The following is a 23,072-nucleotide window of genomic DNA, read 5'->3' on the forward strand; positions in this document are numbered from 1 at the left end:
TAGGTTCCATTGATAGGGTTAGGCATAATATCGACAGCATGTGGTTCATATCCTCTGCAAAATTCTGCTCGTTGTTAAAATCATTACCTCAAAAATAGCAATTTCTGGAGATATCTTCAGATCGAATTTAGCATCAAATGTGGCACCATTTTGCATCTAGCCCATCCTCCGTATGCGAAAATTTTCCAAAGGGGAGGGGGTACCCCCTCCCCTTAGACCCCTCCCCCAGGACGGCGATCCGTATCCACCTAAGTGCCCCCATCAATTGCTGGAGCCCCCCATGTGCCCCCCCCAGACTGAAAAGTCTGGTGACGCCACTGCCCCCCCTCCCTTGGGCAGTTTTTCAACCAAGCATTTATTGGCAAAACCATGCGTTCAAATAGCTATAGGCCTACTTATGTAGCCTACACCTAATTTATAGTTTGAATATTCCTCAGAATGAGCCATTTGTCCCCTAAATTTCTTTTCACTAGGGGGGGGGGACGGGACCAAAACATTCAACACATGAGACGGTTTCAATGATCCTAGGGCAGCAGCCCCTCCCTTATAAAATCTGTCATTCCGCCCTCTTGACCTCCCATTTAGTTTCTTTGTTATTATTTATTAGCACACTGAACCGTCCGTTTAGAGCTACTTATAAAGATATAAATTATAGTCTAAATATGCCAGACAGTGCACACTTGTCCTCTAATTTTTTTAATTTTTTTTCTGGAGTAGGCTTCAATGGCCCCACGGCAGCACCTCTCCTTTCTGAAAACCTTCATTCTCGTCGGGCCCTCCCATAACTTGATTCAGATCACTGTCTAGATCAATCGCGAGAGAAATGTACCCCTTAATTAGCGAAATCTTGGGCTAAAAGCTACTTACAGATCAATCGAGGTAACTTTTGAATCCCCCCCCCCCCCCAACTCCTACCTTTCAAATGAGTGTGTACACCACTGCTGCCCTTACAAAAATCTAATAACTTCTACCTCATGATATTATCATATTTAGCTCGACGGGACGGAATAATATGCTTATAATATTTTCAGGGCGGACAATTTTTCCGGGGAGACAAAATTTACTGTGACTTATGAAATCATTGGTTGGTACATTGTGTCCGGCCAAACATAATCTCTGGTTCAATGATCCGGACGAACGTACTTTCCTTGAAAATTTTACCTTCGGTAAAAAATGTGCCCTTTTGTTTATTAAATAGTTGCCTATGATATTTACTACGGTTTTTTTTTTATTGAAACTGCAATACAATTTGTAGTTAATGAATGTGCTGTTGCTGAAGAAATTACAAAGTAAATAGGTTATCGCAATTTGCCCTGTTGTTGAAAGAAGAACAACATTGACATACTGGATTCTGTGGATCGGAATGCACGTACAGGAACCAAGGTATCTTTTTCTGAAAGTTTTGATATAACTCGCCTCCTATAGTACATTCTTTCTTTCTTTTTTGTACCTAACCCCACCCTAATACACTCCTAACCTATCCCCCTATCCAACCCTCAGCTAACTTCTTTCTGCTTACTAGTAACACTTCTGAAATATGTAAAATCATGGAGGTAAAGCGTCCTATGGAATGACTCTCAGCTTCACCAAAACCATCTTCGATATAAGGTGGCCATTTAGAGCATGTACTAACTATCTAGATATGCCATTTTTCTCTCGACTGTGTATCACAATTTACCATGAAATTGCCTAATAGTCAGCCATTTTTAAAATGAATACTGGAAGCTTCCCCCGCTTGACGTAAAGCCATTTTAAACGCGATAACATTCACTTTAAAACGTAGGTATCAACACAGCTCGATGAAGGTGAGATTGAACATACAATATTTTCGATAGAATGTTCAAAGATCTACGTAATATTTTTTTTCAGAACAGTTCGAGAATTTGGTGAAATGATTTCTTTGTCATTGTACGGCAGTAATGTTTCAGCATACAGACGAGTAGCCTTCGACGCTGTAGCTAGGCCTAGTAGCCTACCTAACTGGTAACCATAGGAAGATAGCCATAGCCTAAGCTACAATTATGTACTAACATCGTATTTTGTAGTATTACTAATAGTAATACTAGTACAGTAGTAATACTAGTAATTCCAGTATGGCTGTGTTGGGTAACTTCGCGTAGGGTTCTCTACACACGTGGACACTATCCAAATTGCTGCGTTTGACAGTCAGATTGAAGCCATTTCCTTACCACAATTTTTATAAACACAATTTTATAAACACACGGTCCAAATTTTAACTATACCCAGTCCAGATCATCATTAGGCTAGCCTATCCATTTTCAGTTCATTTCTACTTGTGGTATTGAAATGGAGAAAAAATGCATATTTATTTTATCATTTGGTGATATTCCTTTCTTTCTTGATGTTGATATTAAAGTGTTGAAATGTGAATTTGATGAAGATATCTTACAATTCCTGCCTGAGAAAGTTTTAATCAAATGCATTTGTTTATCGTGACATGTGTACATTATGTACTGTATAGCCATAATCCATATGCAATCTCTGACCCAAATTATATATGTGTACATTGTTGCATCAATAAAACTTAACCTGCACTCTAGACAGCTCAAAAGTCATTTTAAATTTAGTGGAATGGTCACAACCAGTTGCGCAGAAATTTTCAGCATGTGAAAAAATTTGTCACAACCTAGGACCATTATTACAAATAGAAATCATCATTTAACATCAAGGGGCCATTGACATAGTTTTTACAGATCTTCCAAACAGTTTTTTTGCAAGTATGACATTGTGGTGCCGTAACAGTGCTGTTACAGAACCTTGCAAAACGTTTTTTGTCTGTCCAGTGTGCTGTAAACTATCTCTCATTTTTTAATTATGAAGGTTAATATGCATATACACCTCAAGAAATGCTTTGGAGAATTCTGAAATAACACAAAACACATTTTCATTAAGTGGTGCATTCAATAGGGATTTTCTTTCTTAGGCTTGTAAGGCCATAGAGATGTACACTTGCAGGTTACAAAACCTTTACAATCGATGACATTAAAACACAACATTGGGGTAAAAGTTTCACATGTGTTTGTTGCTATAAAGTAGTTCTAGGATACTAGTTAGTTCTCAGGTTGTCAGGTAACTGACAAAATAAACTGTTGTTCAGTCTTACTATGTGTTGTATTTGCTGTATTCATAACATTAGGCTTATATATTCCCTTAGTATATTTCAAAGGTTTTTTGAGTGTGTAATGAATGAGTATTGGGGGGATTGACCAAACTTAGCAAACAAGTTTCCAGATGTAAGTTTTGGACGGTTCATATCCCTAAAAGTTAGTTGCCAGACCGATATCATTATTTTGGTATTTCTGCTTTATCCGAATTACACAGTAGACTTCAAACACATGTCGAAGAAACTGCCTAGCAGTGTGTTTTAGCTCTGGAGACATCTAACAAAAATAATCCATTCCTTCTTGGTGGAATGTGATCAAGCCATTGATGAAATCAAGAGATTTGAAAGATAGAACAATTTGAACCTCTGAGCAAACTTACACTTCTTTTAATGGCATTGATCACAAAGTTTCTGTAAACCATCCTACTAGTGTCAGTGCAAACTTGGGTTAACAGTCATGTTCAACTTTTAGTTCTAACATTCAATAATCAATTTTTAATCTTGCTAGCTTGAGAAAGTCATCATTGTTGACCCCAAATATGCTAGAAAGTCAAAAATGGTCATATATGCCCAATCTTTTAGCAAGTATTTTACTGCCATTCCCAAATTATATTTGTTCATTGGAAGCATTTAATTGTCTAATTTAACACTCCTTGATATCTGAAAGTAATATAAAGTGTCAGAACCACAGGGGAACTACTTTTCAAAACTCTTAGCCAAGTTTTTTGAATGCTAAAAGTGGGGCCAATACTTGTGACCATTCATACAGTAGGAAGAAGATTCCCATACTACAGTATATGATTACTTCACGAAGGCCAACAGCCCAAAAGAATTATATATTTAAACGTGAGTAAATAACGACCACAGTTATTTCTTGCCTGACTATTTGCAGTCCACCTGACCAGGTGGTGCTGGTGTAGTTTTCTGTGCAACATTCCTTCAAATCGGAAATGACCGCAGGCAATGAATTGATGCTTGACTTTTTTTAATCAACATTTAAGTTAAAAGAAATTTGAATACCGTGAAGGGACAAGGTTAGGAACAGTGGAAAGGAGGACTACGCCCACCTGATGTACAAAATAAGATAGAAAAACTGTTTACAGATAAAAGAGAAATTTATCAGGAGTTCTTTCTTCAGCCTTTAAGCCTCGAAGTGTCAGTAATTTATGAGGCTGACATTAAAGAAGCTGGATTAAGAAATACAGTATTTTTCTGACTGCGTTTTCTTTCCAGAGACTTACGCATACGCATATCCTGGCCAGAGGATTTTTCACACTAACACATTGCTGTTTATTACACACCAAGTAACTAAGTGTACAGGTTTATTTTATACATCGTCTTAATTGCTGTTGATTTTAAGAAAAAGTGTAACCTCCTCTGTTTGCCTCTAGGAAATACTGTATGTGTGGTTTTCTCATCTAGTTTTAAATTAACTTCACTATATAGATAAAGGCTTAACTAGTACTGCACTTGATCTTGTTGCCTAACCCAGACAATAACAGAGTGACTTAAAACTTGTGAATGTATACTGTATGGTGCTGTATATAATAGCCTTGTGGGTTCTGTGGTTTTCATTGACTGCTTTTTTGGATCTTATTTAGAATAGAAATCCTAACAATAGACAAGATTACATCTAGTCAGGCTTTTAACAAGGTGTGATCAATGGATCAGCATTTTCTTTCTTTTTTTCCTTTTTCTTTTGTCCTTGTTTTTTTTTTCAGTAGATTGGATTGGTAGTACAGTGGTAGCTCTGTTTAGTATAACATGTTACCCATAATCTGCTGACATCAAGCCACTGTGAGCTTAAACATGTTGGAAGTGTATGTACTGTACGTTGCCTTTTTCTCGGACTGCAGTAGTAACCTCACCTGTTTTGCACGGCGGAGTTGATATCACCATGAAGAACTTAATTCTGACAGTAAACTGCAGATTAAATTTCATTTCCCTTTGTTACAATTTTTAAGAAGAAGACAGCTCCTTATACCGTAAATTATTTTCTTCATTTGAGAGTGATCATCTCTACTGGTCAACGTATTAATGGACTGTAGTTGTTGTTGGTACTGTACATAACATGTGTATAATTTTCTGCTGTTTTGGCAGTTTGCATTAAACCTGTACACAGCTTTAGTGGTAGTGAATTATGCAGAAAGCTAGAGGCAGAATTTCATTGGAACACATTACAAGTTACTATATTGCAAGTTTGAATGAGTTTTTTATTGTGAATGAGTGAAAATTTCGTCATATCAAGACAAGCCTGTGAAGGTAAGTGTTTCTGAATTTTGACTGCAGAAGGAAGCATCACAATCTAATTTGCATCTAGATTAAAGAATAAGTAAGAGAAGGGTAATTGCCAATTTGGCTTTACTGCTAGACGAAGCCTATATTTAAGTGCAAATTGTGTTGGCTTTTTGGAATTGCTCTGTGTGTATCAGTAGTGTGCTCGTGAATATGCGGTACGCGGTAATAAAATCAACAAACTCATGTTCTCAGAGCACAGTACTCTCATCTTGGCTCATTACAGGAAGCACAACTAGATCCTTAACGAAGTTTTACTCGTTACTTTGTTTAGATGATGCAACAAAATGTCAACCCACCTAATTATTAGTTAAAGATATTGACGGCAATCCCAGATGCGACAATATGAAGCTGGAGCTCATCAATCATTTCGGTCTTAAAAAATTTAAAAAAAAAATTATTAACAAGATGAGATATCCTCTGACAGGCCTGGTGATTGTATTACCTGAATGATAAGAGATAGAATTTCAATGCTTCACAGATTTTTTTGTCTTGTCCTGATGCAGAAACTAGGACTAATAGAAACAAGATAAAACGATGGATGAGTTTTCTTTCCCTAAAATTTTATTATGTTATATTACAATACTGAAGATTAAAGCTGGAAAAAAAAAATCTTATTTGTGGTGATGGAGTATTTAATGTGAAAAGATGAATACTGCCTTTTCACCTGTACATGTTCAAGTTTGTTGGTAAAAATAGCTCAGGACAAATTCCCAAGGTGGGTGTAGAAAACAGGTATGCACCATTGATGGACTAGCAATCTTGTTGTGCTAGTGATGGGGGGGGGGGAGGGGGGTATTAGGAAGGCACTAGTGGTGTATCCTTAGTGCTTGTGTACTTCTTAGAGTGCTCTTAGAATGTTTTAAAGTGCATGGAGATGTGAGTGAACAAAAAAATTAAGTGAACAAATCAATTTATGAATTGGAATCAACCAGGATCATCCTTCGATCGTTTGTGGTACAGCTGTTAAAGGAGCATTCCTTGGAAAAGCAAACGAACTGCATCAATCTGTTTTGTTGAGTGCTGGGCACTGCAGCACTGTAAAACTAACCTGCCGAGGTTAGTGGTAGTGAATTATGCAGAAAGCTAGAGGCAGAATTTCATTGGAACACATTAAAAGTTACCCATTCCAAGTTTGATGAAGTTATTTAAGTTTTTTTTTTGTCATGTCAAGACAAGTCTTTGAAGGTACAGTAAGTGTTTCTGAATTTGACTGCAGGAGGAATCTAATTTACATAGATTAACAGCAAATAAGAAAAAAAGAGCAAAGATGAGGATAATTGCCAATTTGGCATTCTGCTTACAGAACAAGTCTGTCTCAAATGTAAATCGTGTTGGCGTTTGGCCTTGCTCTGTGTAGCAGTACAAGTGAAGGAACATGCAATGCAGTGTAGTATGAAAATGAACAGACATGTATTGAGCACTGGAAGCACAACTGACTAGGACCTCACTGAAGGAGGATGTGGGAGCAGTGTGCGTTGAGTTGTATGTTATATTTAAAAAGTTTGCTCCACACTCACAACCAAATGGTTTTATTTCAAATATTGCTCCCTTCAGTTGAAGGGTAGCCAGTTGTCTGTGCAAATTACATATAGCATGATACAATGTTAGACAAATTGCAGTGTTAATGTCCAATTTTGGGACTCCCTTAATGAGCTTAATATTGGACACTTCTAACTGATGTCGGCAAAGATAATATGCTGTAACTTTAATCTATGAAATTTTCTTTAATCCATGTAGTTATTGTAAAATACAAAATTTCAAGTCGTCCTTATAGGCCACTAGGCCTGAATCAGTTTCTGATGTTTTGTCATTCTTCTAAAAAAAAAATTCTTTTTCTTTTCTTTTTCAGCGACCACCAGGATCATGCCCATAGATAAATATGATAACCACAACAACCACAATCACAATGGTTTACAAAACGACAAAGACAGTAAGTAAAACTACCCCCCATCTCACCCCTACTTTCAGTACCACTTGTTTACTTCATTCTGCACCAGCTTGTTTCTTAGAAAACTCTAGAATACCAGCATTGTTTGGTTTTTGTGTGCAATATTTGCCAGGAGAAAAGGCATTGTAGTTAATTATGCTTCAGTGGTCTAGCCTTGGGATTAATTATATTCTACAGGTGCAGTCTAGAGTCATTATATTCATATTGGTTTAATTTGGTTTAATTGCCATATATTACTAGGGCAGCTCAAACCTTTGGAGTTGTATGTTGATGTTTCACACAGCATGGTTTTGTCAGTACTTAGCTATAGAGATCTCTGATTGGGTATTCAATTCGGGTAAACCTGTAGCCACACAGATACACGTCATCACAACATCGGTGGGTATTGTTTAGTGGGTAATACTGTAGCCACACAAATACACGTCATCACAACATCGGTGGGTATTGTTTAGTGGGTAATACTGTAGCCACACAAATACACGTCATCACAACATCGGTGGGTATTGTTTAGAGGGTAATACTGTAGCCACACAAATACATGTCATCACAATATCGGTGGGCATTGTTTAGTGGGTAATACATAGCCACACAAATAGACGTCATCACAACATCGGTGGGCATTGAATAGTGGGTAATACTGTAGCCACACAAATACACGTCATCTCAACATTGGTGGGTATTGTTTAGTTTGTAACGCCGACGTCTCAACAGATGGTGTATGGAGTGTTTGGTAATGTTTACTTCATTCTAACGATCATTCTCTACAAGGAACACAATCCCACATTGCAATGTTGCTTGTTGAAGAATTGCCTGTGAATACCGCTTTACTTATTCAACTGTATGACGTGCGATATATACAGTTTCGTAAACGTATAAAGCCAAACTTTTTCTCCAGCTTCAAACTTTCACAAAATTTAGGTTTCACAGTGTCTTCAATTTGAAACTCGGTGAATATTGTGAATAATCGGCAACCATACTGTAAGTCTATGCAAAATTTGTTCATATGTCGGGCCCTGTTAATTCATTTACTGTACCATTCGGTTGTTTTGAGTGAAAGAACCCACGCATCTATAAGCCAATCTCAGTCATTCACACTGGCAAATTTCAGGATATTAACTTTTGAAGCTATATGAAAAATCCTCTAACGTTTCACATCAGAGATGTTGGGCCTAACATTTTTAGATGAGAAACAGAAATTTATGTTCCCAACCTGCATTACAACTCTTCATTACCGTAAAACGTAACAACAATGTTGTGTAGAATGTCTGGCTCAGATTGTCCCAGTTATTTATATAGTACTGTACATACAGAACCATTTAAATAGGATTGTGTTACAAGAGTTACCCTGGTTATTGCAGAGATTGCACAAGAAACAGGTGTCGATCAGCTTGCAGGAAGTACTGTAGTGTTGTATACTACAATACATGTAGCAAAAGTTACCTTAAATATCATTTTACTGCACTTGGTGGAAAACTGCATACATATTGTTCTGCAAAGGAAAAGGGAAGGGAAGGAAGGGAAGGTAGAAACAAAAAGGGGAAAAAGAAATATGTGAAGTCTTCAAATACCTTGAAAGTAACATCGCATAGCATAAAAGCCCTTCAAATCTATTAAATTAAACAATTTAGGTTGCTAGTAAATTTATCTCATGATAATATTTTAAGAAAACCAGAGAAGTCACTGTCAGCAAACTGAAATTTGCCTTAATCTCATCAGGCAGGGGCAGCAACACTCCTTGCATATCTCTAGACAACCAATTTTCATTCCTGTAGAACCTATGTGGCTCTCATGTCCACCTCTTTGACTATAGGAGCAAACTCGGGATTGCAGGCCTGAACCAAATGGACTATTCACAAATAATCCAAATCCAAGCAGTGTTCAGCATCATGACAACCCTGTTTAAACACTTTGGAATTATGGATGCTGTTTATGGGAACTAGCCTTTAGAAAGAATAAATTATGATCCAAAATTTGCAACATGAGTTACATGACTCTACTTTCCTGACATTCTTTGTTTACAAACACTCCTCCTATGTTAATGTATATTATAAGTAGTGTACAGTATTGTACGGAGGAAGTTCAAACTCAGCTTTTATCTTGGACAATATGGATGCTACTTTTGGGAACTAGCCTTTTAGAAAGAATAAATTATCATCCATAACTTGCAACATGTCTCTATTTTCCTGACAAGCTTTGTTTGCAAACACTCCTTCTCCCATATTAATGTGTACAGTATTTTACTAAGGTAGTTCAAACTAGGCTTTTTTCTTGGACCCTATGGATGCTGTTTTTGGGAACTAGCCTTTCAGAAAGAATAAATTATTATCCATAACTTGCAACATGTCTCTATTTTCCTGACAAGCTTTGTTTGCAAACACTCCTTCTCCCAGTCCCATGTTAATGTATGTGTACAGTATTGTACTAAGGTAGTTCAAACTCAGCTTTTTTCTTAGTTTATGAAGGCAAGATGACTCCCTGTGGGGGCTTGTAAATTTGCCCATGCTCAGACTCATTCCTATATTGTTTATTGGAGAACTGTTTCCATTAGCAGCTTGATTCTTCATTAAATATCTTGTTACATATATGGCAGATTGCTGAAATAGTTGACATGCTGTGACTTGTTTTCTAACAAGGCAAGATAATTTATTGTTGCCGGCTTGTTGCATGATATTGTGTGTGTAACTTGCAATCTTATACTCTTATGCACACTGGTAAGAGGCCTACTTTTACACTAAAGTAGTTATATGCTGAAAACATCAAAAGTAGAATATTGTTCTTATCATCAAGGTGGTAGTTTACAAGCTTTGATGTAGAAAGCACTTTTTTTTTTAACTTATAGAGGAGGTGGGCATGAAAGTGATCTTGTAGGTCACAGTAAAAGTTTGTACCCAATACATGGGACACATCCCATGATATAACATACCTACTCCTGTGACAAATGCAGTACTGGAGAGAAGAAAGAAACCAATTTTTTTTTTATGTATCTCATATTAAGGAAACCTACGGAAGACTAATGCGGCCATCACGAAACTAAACAAAAACACGGATAGACAAGACCAAATTTTTAAAAACGAAAAACAAATGTTTGCTACGAAAAGCAAAATTGTTAAAACGAAAAACAAAATTTTTAAACGAAATTCAAATTTTGTTTTTTGTTTAAATTTTTTATCTTCTATACATACCGTGTTTTTTTATTTTTTTGCCATGGCCGCATAAGTCTTCCGTAGAAACCAGTTGTAATAATAGTATGACAAAATATCTGGCAGTGTGAATGCAGCACGAGGATGGTGAGAAATTTTGGGAATAAAAAATCTTTCTAAAAATATCTGTTTGTTTTAAGTATCCATTATCTCTTTCTCACTAGAAGATGAAATGGCCAAGAGGCGGTCGTATCGTATCCTCACCAATGAAGAGGTGATAGCTGGTAAAAAGACTCAATGGAATGCCCTAGAGATCACAGGGACCATTCGAAACCTCAGCCCAGGTCTTTTCAACTTACGTTTTCTAACCAGTCTTTACCTAAATGATAACCAACTTTCCAGGGTGCCACCAGAGATATGTAAATTGACCAACCTTCTAACCCTTGACCTTTCCTCCAACAAACTAAGAAGCCTGCCTATCGAGCTGGGTGATCTTGTAGCCCTCAGGTGAGGAAAAGTTGTTTTACATTTCATTCCCTGATTTGCTGATCACATATATATATATATATATATATATATATATATATATATATATATATATATATATATATATATATGTTCACATAGTGTTTTTCCTTTACTCGTACCGTATATTAATGATATGATGTAATGATACCATGAGTGAGAGGCCAACTTTTAATTTTCTTGTGTTTTTTTTTTTGGAACAAATTATGTAAGAAACTTGATTTTGTAAATAATGGATGTAGGTTTGACCTGTCCCCACCAGTCAAATCAAAGGGAGTTTAACCCCTGGTCGACCTCGCAAGAGGTCCTACAAGGGATGATAAGATTGTTTTCATAGAATAGACACTTCCCCACCAGTGAGCCATTTTGATTTCTGATGTTTAACAAAAGGAGGCAATATCAAGGATAAATGTCAATCTAGTACTTTGCATGCATTCCTTTATTCTAGGGTATTTTATTTAATCCACTTTAAATCCTTGTTATGCATTAAAAAGGCTTTGAAGTTGCATTTAACAAGGCTTTAAATATTCAATTGCTGTCGTTATTAACTGACTTTGTGTGGTTAGTAAGCACACAATCAGACAATGTACTTTCTTTGCAAAGATTTGGCCCATTTACAGAGATTAAGCTAAAAGGAGAAGAAAAGGTTAGACAGAAGCATCACATGTCCCACATCTGTGCATGTCAGCATATATGTCAGGCTGTAAGCGAGGCTACATTCAGTTGACTTAATCTCTATGTCAAACGCTGTTACATAATGTCTGTCTCTCTGTCAAATCAATGAGCAAGCTCATCAATGGACACATTTAACAAATACCCTCAAAGTCATTAATATCTCAGGTTTAACCACATGGAAAGGAACAAATTTTGAAGAAATCAAAGTGGATGGCTCTTCCATTGAGAAGCGAGCCGCACACATCAGTTATTAAGTGGGATGCATTTGAACGGTTGCAGTGTATCGATATGGAATAAGATTCGAAAGTTGGTAGTTGAAAGCTGTTGAAAAGACATTGATGTTTTCTACTCTATAGGAAAGACTACTCTAGAAGCTAACTGCATGGTACTTGTCCAATTGGATAAAACTTAACATCATGGTACAACCAATTTCTTCTTTGATATCCATAGGGAACTTTATCTGAACAACAATCAGCTGAGAGCCCTTCCTTATGAGCTGGGACGTCTTTTCAATGTCAAGAAGCTGGGCTTGAAGGGAAATCCCCTGGGCCAGGATATTATGAGCTTCTTCAATGAGTCTAATGGTGTCCAGAAGTTGATCACGTACATGCTGGACAACCTCGCTCGTAAGTATTTCAGAACATTTCTTTGAGATACGGGTGTGAGTGAATGTTTACTTAACTTAACAAGTGAAACCGATGTCAGTATTTACCATTGATGATGCACAACAAACCGCTTTGGTCCAACGACAGTTGCTGTAGCCTGCGTAAGGAAGCCTCAAATAGACTCTCTCCAATCATTGCTGGTTCATCATATTGCTACCATTGTAATGAGCTATGCAACAGGTGCACACACACTTAAAGTATCACTAAGTCTACATACATAACTACTCAGCAGTAACATGAAAAGGATTTTTTCAAACTAATGTTATCAATCTGGATATTTCCTAGTTTGTCCAACGTAAGCTGCCTGTGATAGCCCCCCCCCCCCCCCCGACCAATTCCACAATCTGTGTCATTAAATGACATGTCCAATGTTAGGATGGCATCTGGCATCGTCTCGATGACAATTGATGATATCACCGAAGATGTCCTTACAATGTGCAAATCATTTATCAACAATGAAAGTTAAATATTTACTCACCAACATGGAATCTTTGATAGTGCGCACAAGTCTTGTCGACTCTACTATTGAACTTTCCCTATGCAACTAGTCAATTAACTGGTAACGATTTAAGGTTGTCAGTAAAGTGGTAAACAATTTAAGGATGGTCAAGTTAAGTTGCTGGCTTTCTGGTCAACATCCATTACTTTCAAGATTGTAAGTGGAAAGTAAGGCATTGAAGAACCTCTCCATGTTGATATTACATACTGCCCTCTGCCATCCAGTTAATGCATAAATGGAGGGTTTCGACAAGTTACCCACGCCCCCCCCCCCCCCCCAAGAATATATATCTTGATGTTAAAGAAAGTAATCTTAAGTAGGCTTATGGAATCTTTGTCTCCCTTTTGAGTATTAATGTAACAGTGTCTGTCATCAGAATACCCCCTTAAAATATAAAAAGAAATATATTCATCATCATTACTAATTGGTTTTTAACAGTTAACAAATGTGAACCTCTCCTCGACATCGCAGATGAGAATGTTTACCCCTTTGCTTCTCCTTCTCAGCACTTCAGAATATGCTCCCAGAGAGGCAGTGGATATCCATTGCTCAACCAGACAGAGAGCGACCCTCTGGTAAGGAGTCCTTCTAAATTCCACTCAAAATTTCAGGATATGATCTGATGTATATGATATCAAGTGAAACTTCTAGAAAGAGTAGCTCTCTGTGTTTTGGTCAACAACATTGCCAAACTTTCAAAAATAAGATTATTATTAAATTAAAGATTTGTTTTTCATCATGGAAAGTATTGCATCAATTTTAGAAACAGCTGATGATGGTTGTGTTAAACAGAGCTGTCACTTTACTTCCTTTGCTTTGTGATTCTTCTCGTGTATTGTATGTATGTATGTATGTATGTATGTATGTATGTATGTATGTATGTATGTATGTATGTATGTATGTATGTATGTATGTGTGTGTGTGTATGTATGTATGTATGTATGTATGTATGCATTTTAGATCCTCCTGCAAGCAGGAACTCGCGAAGAAGCCATCATTGGCTTATCAAAGCCGCAAGCTGACTGAAGTCAGTCTCTTAGATTCATATTTTAACGTCCATTATGATGAATTGTCAATTGTCAACAACTCTGTAACTGGACGACATACATTAATCTTGGAGTGACTCAAACTCGGGGCCTTATGATTGAAAGGCACCGGCGTTAACCACTGAGCTAACACTCCCAATTCTGAGCTAACACCCCACACTCCCTCTTCTTAACCACCCTCCCCTATCACCTCCCCCTCACCTCTTTGCACTCTGATACTGTTGATGCATTGTTTGCCACAAGCATCGGTACTATGTGATATTTAAATCAGAGTTCTCCTCGGGTTTTTACTCCACAGCTGTCTTTTCCGTTATGTGTTACAATGTACTATGTGATAAGTATGCTACCAGACAGATATATGGGTACTGTCCGACATGGGCTCTGAGCTGGGACTACAGGAAGAAAGGAATCATGGACGAGATACTCACAGGGAATGCAGACATAATTTGCCTTCAGGTCGGTAACATGTCTCGTCACGAAGAATCAAATGCAGGAAAGGGAAGGGGGGGGGGAGATGCTTGTAATGAATAAAATGAAAACAATGCTCGCCTTCAGGCATTCGAGACAATCTTGATGAATCCAAAATAAGGATAATATTACATAATCATAAAGGTACAGCCTACCACTAGTCTGGAATAGAATGTGTTGTTTAATATCTAATTTGCATATCTCATCTCGCAAAAGAACCATCGTCGTCACCTTAACGAACTTTGTAAATCTTTTTTGTTTTGATCAGGAGGTTGAAACCGAGCAGTATTACAACCTGTTTGAGCCGACGCTGAAACAACACGGCTACCAGAGCGTGTTCAGTCCCAAGTCAAGAGCCAAGACAATGGATTCACACGAACGGAAGTTTGTGGATGGTTGTGCAATCTTTTACCGAACAAGCAAGTAAGGCTCCAAATGAGATATCGGATGGAATCTTTTTATTTTTTTTTTTTTGCATTTTCATTTATTTATTTCCAGTTTAAATATAAATATTTATAAACAGGACATCGAAAGTGAGTACGTAATAAGAAAATATTATTTTACAATGTTAGTGTACGGAAAAAAAAAATTGAAAAAAAAAAATTATAATATATTTATAAATATATATATATACAAAACTTACAAGTGCAGTTGTCTACAATAAATTATCCAGATAACCATTTTGTAAATAAATAGCAGTTGTTGGTGTCTCATACAAACAACAGACAAGACTGCTTCAAACCCGCGCTTTTTGTGTTTGGTTATAAAATGATGCATGAAAATCTATGTGGCAATAACATAAAAGTAATTTTTAATTTAGCGATCTAAGACAGCCTGCTAGGTGGTTTGAAAAATGAATACAAATTATATAATATAATTATATAATATGGGATGATCCCACCAATATATTATGAATTTCCTCTGACTGACACTATTTCACATTGAAATATCACATGTAAACAGCAAGCTTAAAATATCTACATTTGACTGAATTCTACATTTGGCTGAAATGAAAGTTTAGTTGCTAAGGTTGTAAGAAAACTCCATTTGCTTTGGTAGTTCTATATTGAAAATTTGCCCAAATTTATTCCAGAAAGCTGCTTATAAAGGGAAAACATTTATGGTTTAGAGCAAAAGAAAGTCTTAATTTTTAAGAAAAGGAAGGGCTTGTGAAGTGAAGTGCATCGAGCCAATTACTGTCACTGTCTTAGCTTGTTTAATTATTTTGACATAAAATAAATATCGCAGTTTATTTAGATGTGTGCATTTTGCAATAGCCTGTGATGTCCATACTCCACTGACAATTATATTGATTGATGATAATTAAGATTGAAACAATAACATTACCGTGAAAAAAAAGAGAGAAAAATTAACTTGCAAAGTTTTCCACCATGTTAACAATGTGAAGTATGATGGAAAACAGGGCAAACTAATTAAATATTGAAGGGGCCTACAAGGAGGGCATGATTAACTTAATATGACCAATTGAACATAACATGAAACACAGTCCTGTATCACTACCATAGACAACATTAGTTACCACATGTTACTAGTAGTTGTTGTGGATTGGTTTCGGATGAATATCGGTCTTCATTTTTGTCTTGTATCCCAGGTCTTGCTGAATCATTCATTCTTTCATTCTTGTTCTAGGTTTTTACTTGTCAAAGAACATCTTGTAGAGTTCAACCAGCTTGCCATGGCAAAGGCACAGGGATGTGAAGACATGCTGAACCGGGTGATGACCAAAGACAATATCGGCCTAGGTTTACTCTTAGAGACGAGAGAAGAATGCTACGGCGCCATCTGTAAGAACCTCTCAGGCTAAACTCTGTTGGAATGGAATTGGTTTGGTATTCATACAATGCACTGGGAAGGGTACTGTCCTATTTTGGTTTAATCGTCACAGATCATTTACAACAAGGGTGGGGTGGGGGAGGGTTGGGGCAAACATAGTCCGCTTACCAACTACTGGTACCCCCTTCAATGGCTAGATTCAACATTCCATGCAAAACCTCTTTAAAGTATCTTGTTTGAAGTTACCATATGTTATTGCTGCTAGCCAAGAATTACTCTAGCTTCCAGTCGCACTTGGAATAATTATCTAGAAATATTATACATATGTTTACTGTCGTCCTTTTAAACTACACTAGACACACACTAGACAAGAACTTAACAATTTATAATGGATTTTTTTTTTTTTTTTTTTTTTTTTTTACCTTCATCTTTGGCTGGCTTTAAGCTTGCCTTTTCACACCGTTGTGTCAATTTGTGTCTTGGGCATCTTCTCGGCAGATAACCGAGCCTAGTACCAATATTCAGTATTATTTCTATATTATTGTAGTCTATTTCAAAATTGACTTTTTTGAGTTGTTTATCTTTACTCCTTAAACTATAGCTGCACTCCACCCAGACATGGCAGGGATCAGGCAGAGGCTTCTGGTTGCTAACGTCCACATTCACTGGGATCCAGAGTTCTCTGATGTCAAACTGCTACAGATGATGATGTTCATGCAAGAGTTACAGAAAATAATCGACGAAGAATCGCAAAGTCTCAGGCCAGGAGGTTCGAACCCGTCCTCCAGAGTAGGGAACAATGAAGAGAATGCCATCCCGTTGGTCCTATGTGGGGACTTAAATTCCTTACCCGAATCTGGTAAGTCGAACGACAAACATCACAAAACAGTTTCATAGCTGACATAAATTTTCATGAGGATTTATCGTCTGGAGATCGGTTTTAGTTGTCGGAAGTGAATGGAAAATATTTTTATGATTTGATAGAGGTGCTTGTGGTGAAAAATTGTCTCAAACAGGTTAGAAATCTTGCTCCATTTGGGATATAACATGATTTTTGTGTTTCTTCATAGTATACCAGACAAAGACTTAATCAGGTCTAAAACTAATATCACACTTTTTATGTTTATTGCTTGACATGGGTGATAATTGCACCATGTCGTTGGCAAAATAATACCTGCTCCTGATATTCTTTGTAATTACAACACTGTTTACCTTCATCACGAAAATATACAGGAAAAAGTGACAAATGTTTGTCCCATTAGAGGCAATACATATGACTTTGTAACCATGGTAGTATCGACCACAGTGAAAGTAGGTTTTGATTGTTTTTTTTTTTACAAGAGGGAGAGGATTGGGCGAAGGAGATACAAAAACCCAATCTGCATGATCGAGCTGTATGGTAGAGATAACTCATTCATGCAACTTCCCCAAACAACTAAGGAAGATCTTATTTCCATATGCAAGATATCACAGATTTAATGCTCCTTTCACACACAAGATAGAAGACTTGAACAAGTCTAAAATATGATATCATCAAACCACTTGTGCTTCAATCTTTTATGTATTTTCTTTACTTATTACTGCAATGTTTACTATCCCGAATGGAACGTCGAGGTAGTTGACATTTACCGAATAATGGCATCGGTTTCATTGTCAATACTTTCAGAATTCTTCCTTTGAAGATATGAAGGAGATAACCAAAGAGGAAGTCAAAGATTTTTAGATATCTAGTGGCACTATGACATCACAGATATCCAACATGACATCCCTCAGACAGGGCCTTTAAACTTTGATATCACCAAAACAGTGCAACATTTTTTTTAGCTCTTTTGTGGAGTTCATTATGACCAAGACCTCTGTCATATCAGATTTTATAATGATGGTTGGGTTTTTGTCCCCTTTAAGCACCCCTCGTTCATTATGTAAGGCACTGTGTCAAAAATGAAATGCTGCAGCAGCTTCAAAATCATGCTCAGCTAGAAAAACGATAATCCTCTGTATACCTGCAATGTCTATCATGTGAAGCCACAGAGCATGAAGGTTGGTTTTTTCGCAGCTTGGCTGCAAAAGGCTGCAGCCTCCTCGAGATCCGGGTTTTGATACGGTAGCTAACAGGTTGCGACCATGGTTGCCTCTCCTTTCATATTTCACATATTAATTTTGCCCAAATATCCAACCTTGTTTGTATACAAACCTTGGTTGGTATATTCAATTTATCAAGTATTACCAGTCAATTTTAAAATAAACAGGTATGTCAGCTGGTGCAGTTAAAAACAAAGTTTCAAATTTCATAATCTTAGGCATGGACATCATTTGGGTAACTAACAATAGATCCCAATAAGAAATTGTTGAACCAAACTGCCCTAATTTTAACTCCCTTACTGTAAGGAATAATTTATCTTCTTATACCCACCTCAGGTGTTTTGGAGTACATCGAAAAAGGGAGGGTTTCTATCACCCACGAAGACTTCAAAGATATCGACTACAAGATTCTTCGCCTTTCCAACAACTTTGAGGATGGTTACATGAATCATAAATTCAAGTTGGCCCGAGCCCATCAGAACACCCCACAAGAATTCACAAACTTTACCTACGAGTTTAAAGGAATCATCGACTACATCTTTTTCACCAAAACACAAATGCGAACTTTGGGGGTCCTGGGACCTGTGGACAGAGAATGGTTGGGGCAATCTAAGATCGTGGGCTGCCCTCACACATGTATTGCCTCGGACCACTTTTCCCTGTTGACAGAATTTGAGATGCCTCTATCAGTGTCGTCCACACAGAATCAATACCTACCAAACTTCCCCATCATAAGGCACTAGTCTGTTAATTTGCATGATACTCTGGTATGCAAATGAGGAAAGCTTACATTCCCGTAGGCCTTTTGTACAGAATTTTTTTTTGTGTCCGTGGGAATTGTAGAAACTAGAAACAGAAAAAAATGGTGTAAATTTTCCTCAGTTGGATGAAAAATGCAAATTAACAAACAGGTCGTGGTGAATGGGCCGAGTGATGTAAGAGAGATTAAATCCATGAGTCCTTTTATCCTTTGAAAAGAGAATTATTTTGTGATTTGTACATTGTTGTAAAAGGAGGTTATTTTAGCAACCGCGCCCCTACACTTGCTTTTGAGGAATTCTTCGCCAAACTATTCAAATAAGAAAAACTTGTCTCGAAATTATGTCCTTGTAAGGATGCCTCTCAGTGTATGAAATACTTTTGTCACCAACTTTTCTTCCAACTGATTACAAAGTAAGCATTGTCTGCCTGTCACATTATTCTACTTTTGCAAATCAAAACCTCAAGAGGGCATGTCCCATAATCTCTAGCATAATGTGTCATGTCCGGTCCAGTCACGTACTCCAGCGTGCTCCCATTTTGTTCAGATCATTCTTCAACTTGAAATTTTGGAAATGATACTTTTCGCAGGGGAAGGTTTGACCCAGTAGAGCGTCGGTCGAACGACTGCGGTCGTAAAGCAGGTACACTCCTCCATACATTGTAGGAAATGGCATCATTTGCTCGGAGATCCTTTCAAAAAGACAAAATCACAGTTGGTGACATTTTCCCCGGAGGTACTTCAGCTTTGTCCTGTATTAGATGAAACTTATGAAATGACAAAAATGACAGGTAATTTGTATTTCACTAATTGTGTATAAAGTGGAATGTATGTATATAACACTATTAATTCATTTTAGTTTGTAATGGAATTCACCAGTTGTTTCTGGAGTACCCTGTGCTTGTCAGAATTTTTTTTTTAATATTTGACATCTTTTGTGTCCTCTCCCTCCCTTTTTTTTTTTTTCATTGTTGTAGGAATTTGTAATTATTTAAAGTCTACAAGGCTTTTTTATATTGTGTGCAGTAATTTGGCCTCTCTTTGTTCGTTTGTTTATTTCTAGCTTTTTTTAATTTTTTTTTTGCAATGGGGAGCTCTCTTACATGCCCTGGTATTTTGAAAACATTTAAAATTGATGAATAGTGACACACATTTTTTCTTTGTTCGATATATTTTGCAATGTTTTTGCTCCAGAAACACTGGTCTGGTTTAAGCTTGCAGTGAAACTGAGAGGCCAAGGCTGTGCCTGCCTTTCATTTTGACTCCCCGCTTTAACCAGACCCACTGATTAACTGCACGACGCTACTGGGACGTTAATCTACGGCATGTGTATCTTACTGGAGGTAGGGTAACATGGAACATTGTTAGAGCCTTCCAGAAATACCAAAATCAAGAAGGTTAATTAGAGTGAAACATATTTTGAATACCTTAAGGGAACAGTATTCTCAGCAGTACAGAGTTTGCTAGTCTTTTTACTGACGTACTTGCCTTTGTACTTGAAAGAAAGGATTTGAAACCTTTTGAGGGCTTTTCTAACCTTGGTCAAATTTATGAACCTTTAATACACCTTGTGAGGTGTGTTAAACTAAGCAAACAACACATGAACCCATTTCAGGTTCGTTTAACAGCTTAACACCTGTACTACCTAAATTGCCATATTGAAACTTCCTGTTTAGACCTATGGAGGTATGAAAACTGAATGCTTAAACCCTATTGAGGCATGCCAACATTTTAAGTCCTGTTGAGGTATGTTAACTGCGCTTTGAGGTTTGTTCATTTTAGACTTATTGAGAACTTAATGGTCTATAAAGAACTAACACTCTATTGAGATATGTTAATTCCATGCTAAGACTTATTGAGACGTGTTAACTTAAAAGACTTATGATGTACGTTAGCTTCATGCTTGAAGCCTTTCAAGGTTTGTTAACTTTCAAGTTTACACCTGGTGAGGCATTTTAACCGCACATTACAGCCACTTCAAGGATGTTAACCGCAGCAGTCCTAGACCTTTTGAGGTCTGTTAAGTTCTTTATTCCTTGAGAGGTCTTTTAGCCTCACCTGCATTCCTCCTCCTTTGGTCTGTTTACTCTGTTAGCCTCACTTCTTGTTCCTCTGGAGGCCTGTTAGCCTCACATCTTGTTCTATGCAGCGACTATCACAGTAATCTTTTCGATTCACTTCTGTATTTTGACAGTTACAAACAAGTAGCAGCAGTGACGACATTCATGTTTTTTTCCTTAATTAAGTGATCGTTTTTAAAATCCTTGTCCTTTACTCCATGTTGATAATCTTAATCATCTAGTTGGTCGGTTAATTGTTTCAGTTGTAGGTAGGAGATGGTTTGGGCCAGACACTTCTGTTTCCGTTCACTTCATTTTGTGATCGGTCCAAAACCTAGATCAATGGGACGACGACAGCGATGAGCCCTCCTCTCTCCTCTCTTCGTTCCTCGTGACTAGCTATAAGATTTGACATGCATTCCAGTCGATGGTGATCCGGCCACAACAATGGGTAGTGATGTAGTCGGAGAACAGTTGATGTGCTGTAGCCTGTAATTATTAACAAAATAGCTAGAGGAATGTTTTTTTGTTTTTTAATCCATTCCTTGGCAAGGGGCACGTGTCAGGATTATTTTTTAACCATGTTGATTGTATTTGCTAGTGTGGTAATCGACAACAGTGAAAAACCGCTCCAGAAACCTGTTATAGCAATGGGTTCTGGGTATAATAATAATATTGTTGCTCTGCAGTCTGCTGGTATTGGATGGGTCTCACTAGGACTAATGTTTTTTTTTTGTGAAAGATTGCTTGTGGTCTTAAAGAATGACCAGTCTGTAGTTTTTGAGAGTGAGACTGGTCTGAGCAGGAATAATGTTCAATTTAGAGAAAATTGTTTCTGGTCTAATAGAATGACTAGTCTGCAGTCTTTGAGAGTGTGGGACTGGTCTGACCAGGAGTAATGTTCAATTTAAAGAAGATTGCTTCTGGTCTAATAGAATGACTGGTCCGAAGTCTTTGAGAGTGTGAGACTGGTGTGACCAGGAATAATGTTCAAATTGTAGATTGCTTCTGGTCTAATAGAATGACTAGTCTGCAGTCTTTGAGAGTGTGAGACTGGTCTGACCAGGAATAATGTTCAATTTATAGTAGATTGCTTCTGGTCTAATAGAATGACTAGTCTGCAGTCTTTGAGAGTGTGAGACTGGTCTGACCAGGAATAATGTTCAATTTATAGAAGATTGCTTTTGGTCAACTAGAATGACTAGTCTGCAGTATTTGAGATTGTGAGACTGGTCTGACCAGGAATAAGGTTTAATTTATAGAAGATTGCTTCTGGTCTAATAGAATGACTGGTCTGCAGTCTTTGAGAGTGTGAGACTGGTCTGACTAGGAGTAAGGTTCAATTTATAGAAGATTGCTTCTGGTCTAATAGAATGACTGGTCCGCAGTCTTTGAGAGTGTGAGACTGGTCTGACCAGGAATACTGTTCAATTAATAGAAGATTGCTTCTGGTCTAATAGAATGACTGGTCTGCAGTCTTTGAGAGTGTGAGACTGGTCTGACCAGGAATACTGTTCAATTAATAGAAGATTGCTTCTGGTCTAATAGAATGACTGGTCCGCAGTCTTTGAGAGTGTGAGACTGGTCTGACCAGGAATAATGTTCAATTTATAGAAGATTGCTTCTGGTCAAATAGAGTGACTACTCTGCAGTCTTTGGGAGAGTGAAATTTTATTGAAGATTGCTTCTGGTGGTGTAGTGAATGGACTGGTCTGCGGTGTACTGTTTATTGGAGTGTTAGACTGGAAAGGAAACCCTGTGTTTGACAGTCTATTAGCTTACACCTGGGGATCCAAGTAATACCGGCTGTAGTGCAATGTGGGTATTGTTTTTAATTCAAAGATAAGGTTGGAGATTACCATATTACCAGATAAATTATCCTGATTGGTTGTGGGAAAGAGAATATGTGCATATTCTTGGGTTTTTTTAAACAAATTTCCTTGCTAAGGATTGACAAAAATAATAAAAAATGAGAAAGCAAGCCTAAA

At 37.3% G+C, this 23,072-nt stretch overlaps 1 protein-coding gene across 6 annotated transcripts; it reads left to right on the plus strand.

The window, feature by feature from the left end:
• Positions 1-1,646: 1,646 nt before the first annotated feature.
• Positions 1,647-23,072, plus strand: LOC139968807 (CCR4-NOT transcription complex subunit 6-like). Of its 6 annotated transcripts, none has more exons than XM_071973226.1 (10): positions 1,647-1,805; positions 7,272-7,352; positions 10,735-11,017; positions 12,161-12,336; positions 13,381-13,449; positions 14,219-14,376; positions 14,657-14,811; positions 16,039-16,193; positions 16,784-17,041; positions 18,601-23,072. In XM_071973226.1, exons 2-10 carry the CDS (start codon positions 7,286-7,288, stop codon positions 19,005-19,007), a joined length of 1,728 nt encoding a protein of 575 aa, XP_071829327.1. In that variant the 5' UTR covers positions 1,647-1,805; positions 7,272-7,285; the 3' UTR covers positions 19,008-23,072. The 6 variants fall into 6 exon arrangements, with proteins under 6 accessions (XP_071829327.1, XP_071829329.1, XP_071829328.1 ...); XM_071973228.1 differs by having other exon boundaries at positions 10,738-11,017; XM_071973227.1 differs by having other exon boundaries at positions 1,712-1,779.

The sequence above is a fragment of the Apostichopus japonicus genome, chromosome 6 (genome assembly GCF_037975245.1).
Source record: "Apostichopus japonicus isolate 1M-3 chromosome 6, ASM3797524v1, whole genome shotgun sequence".
In the NCBI taxonomy this organism is placed as follows: domain Eukaryota; kingdom Metazoa; phylum Echinodermata; class Holothuroidea; order Aspidochirotida; family Stichopodidae; genus Apostichopus; species Apostichopus japonicus.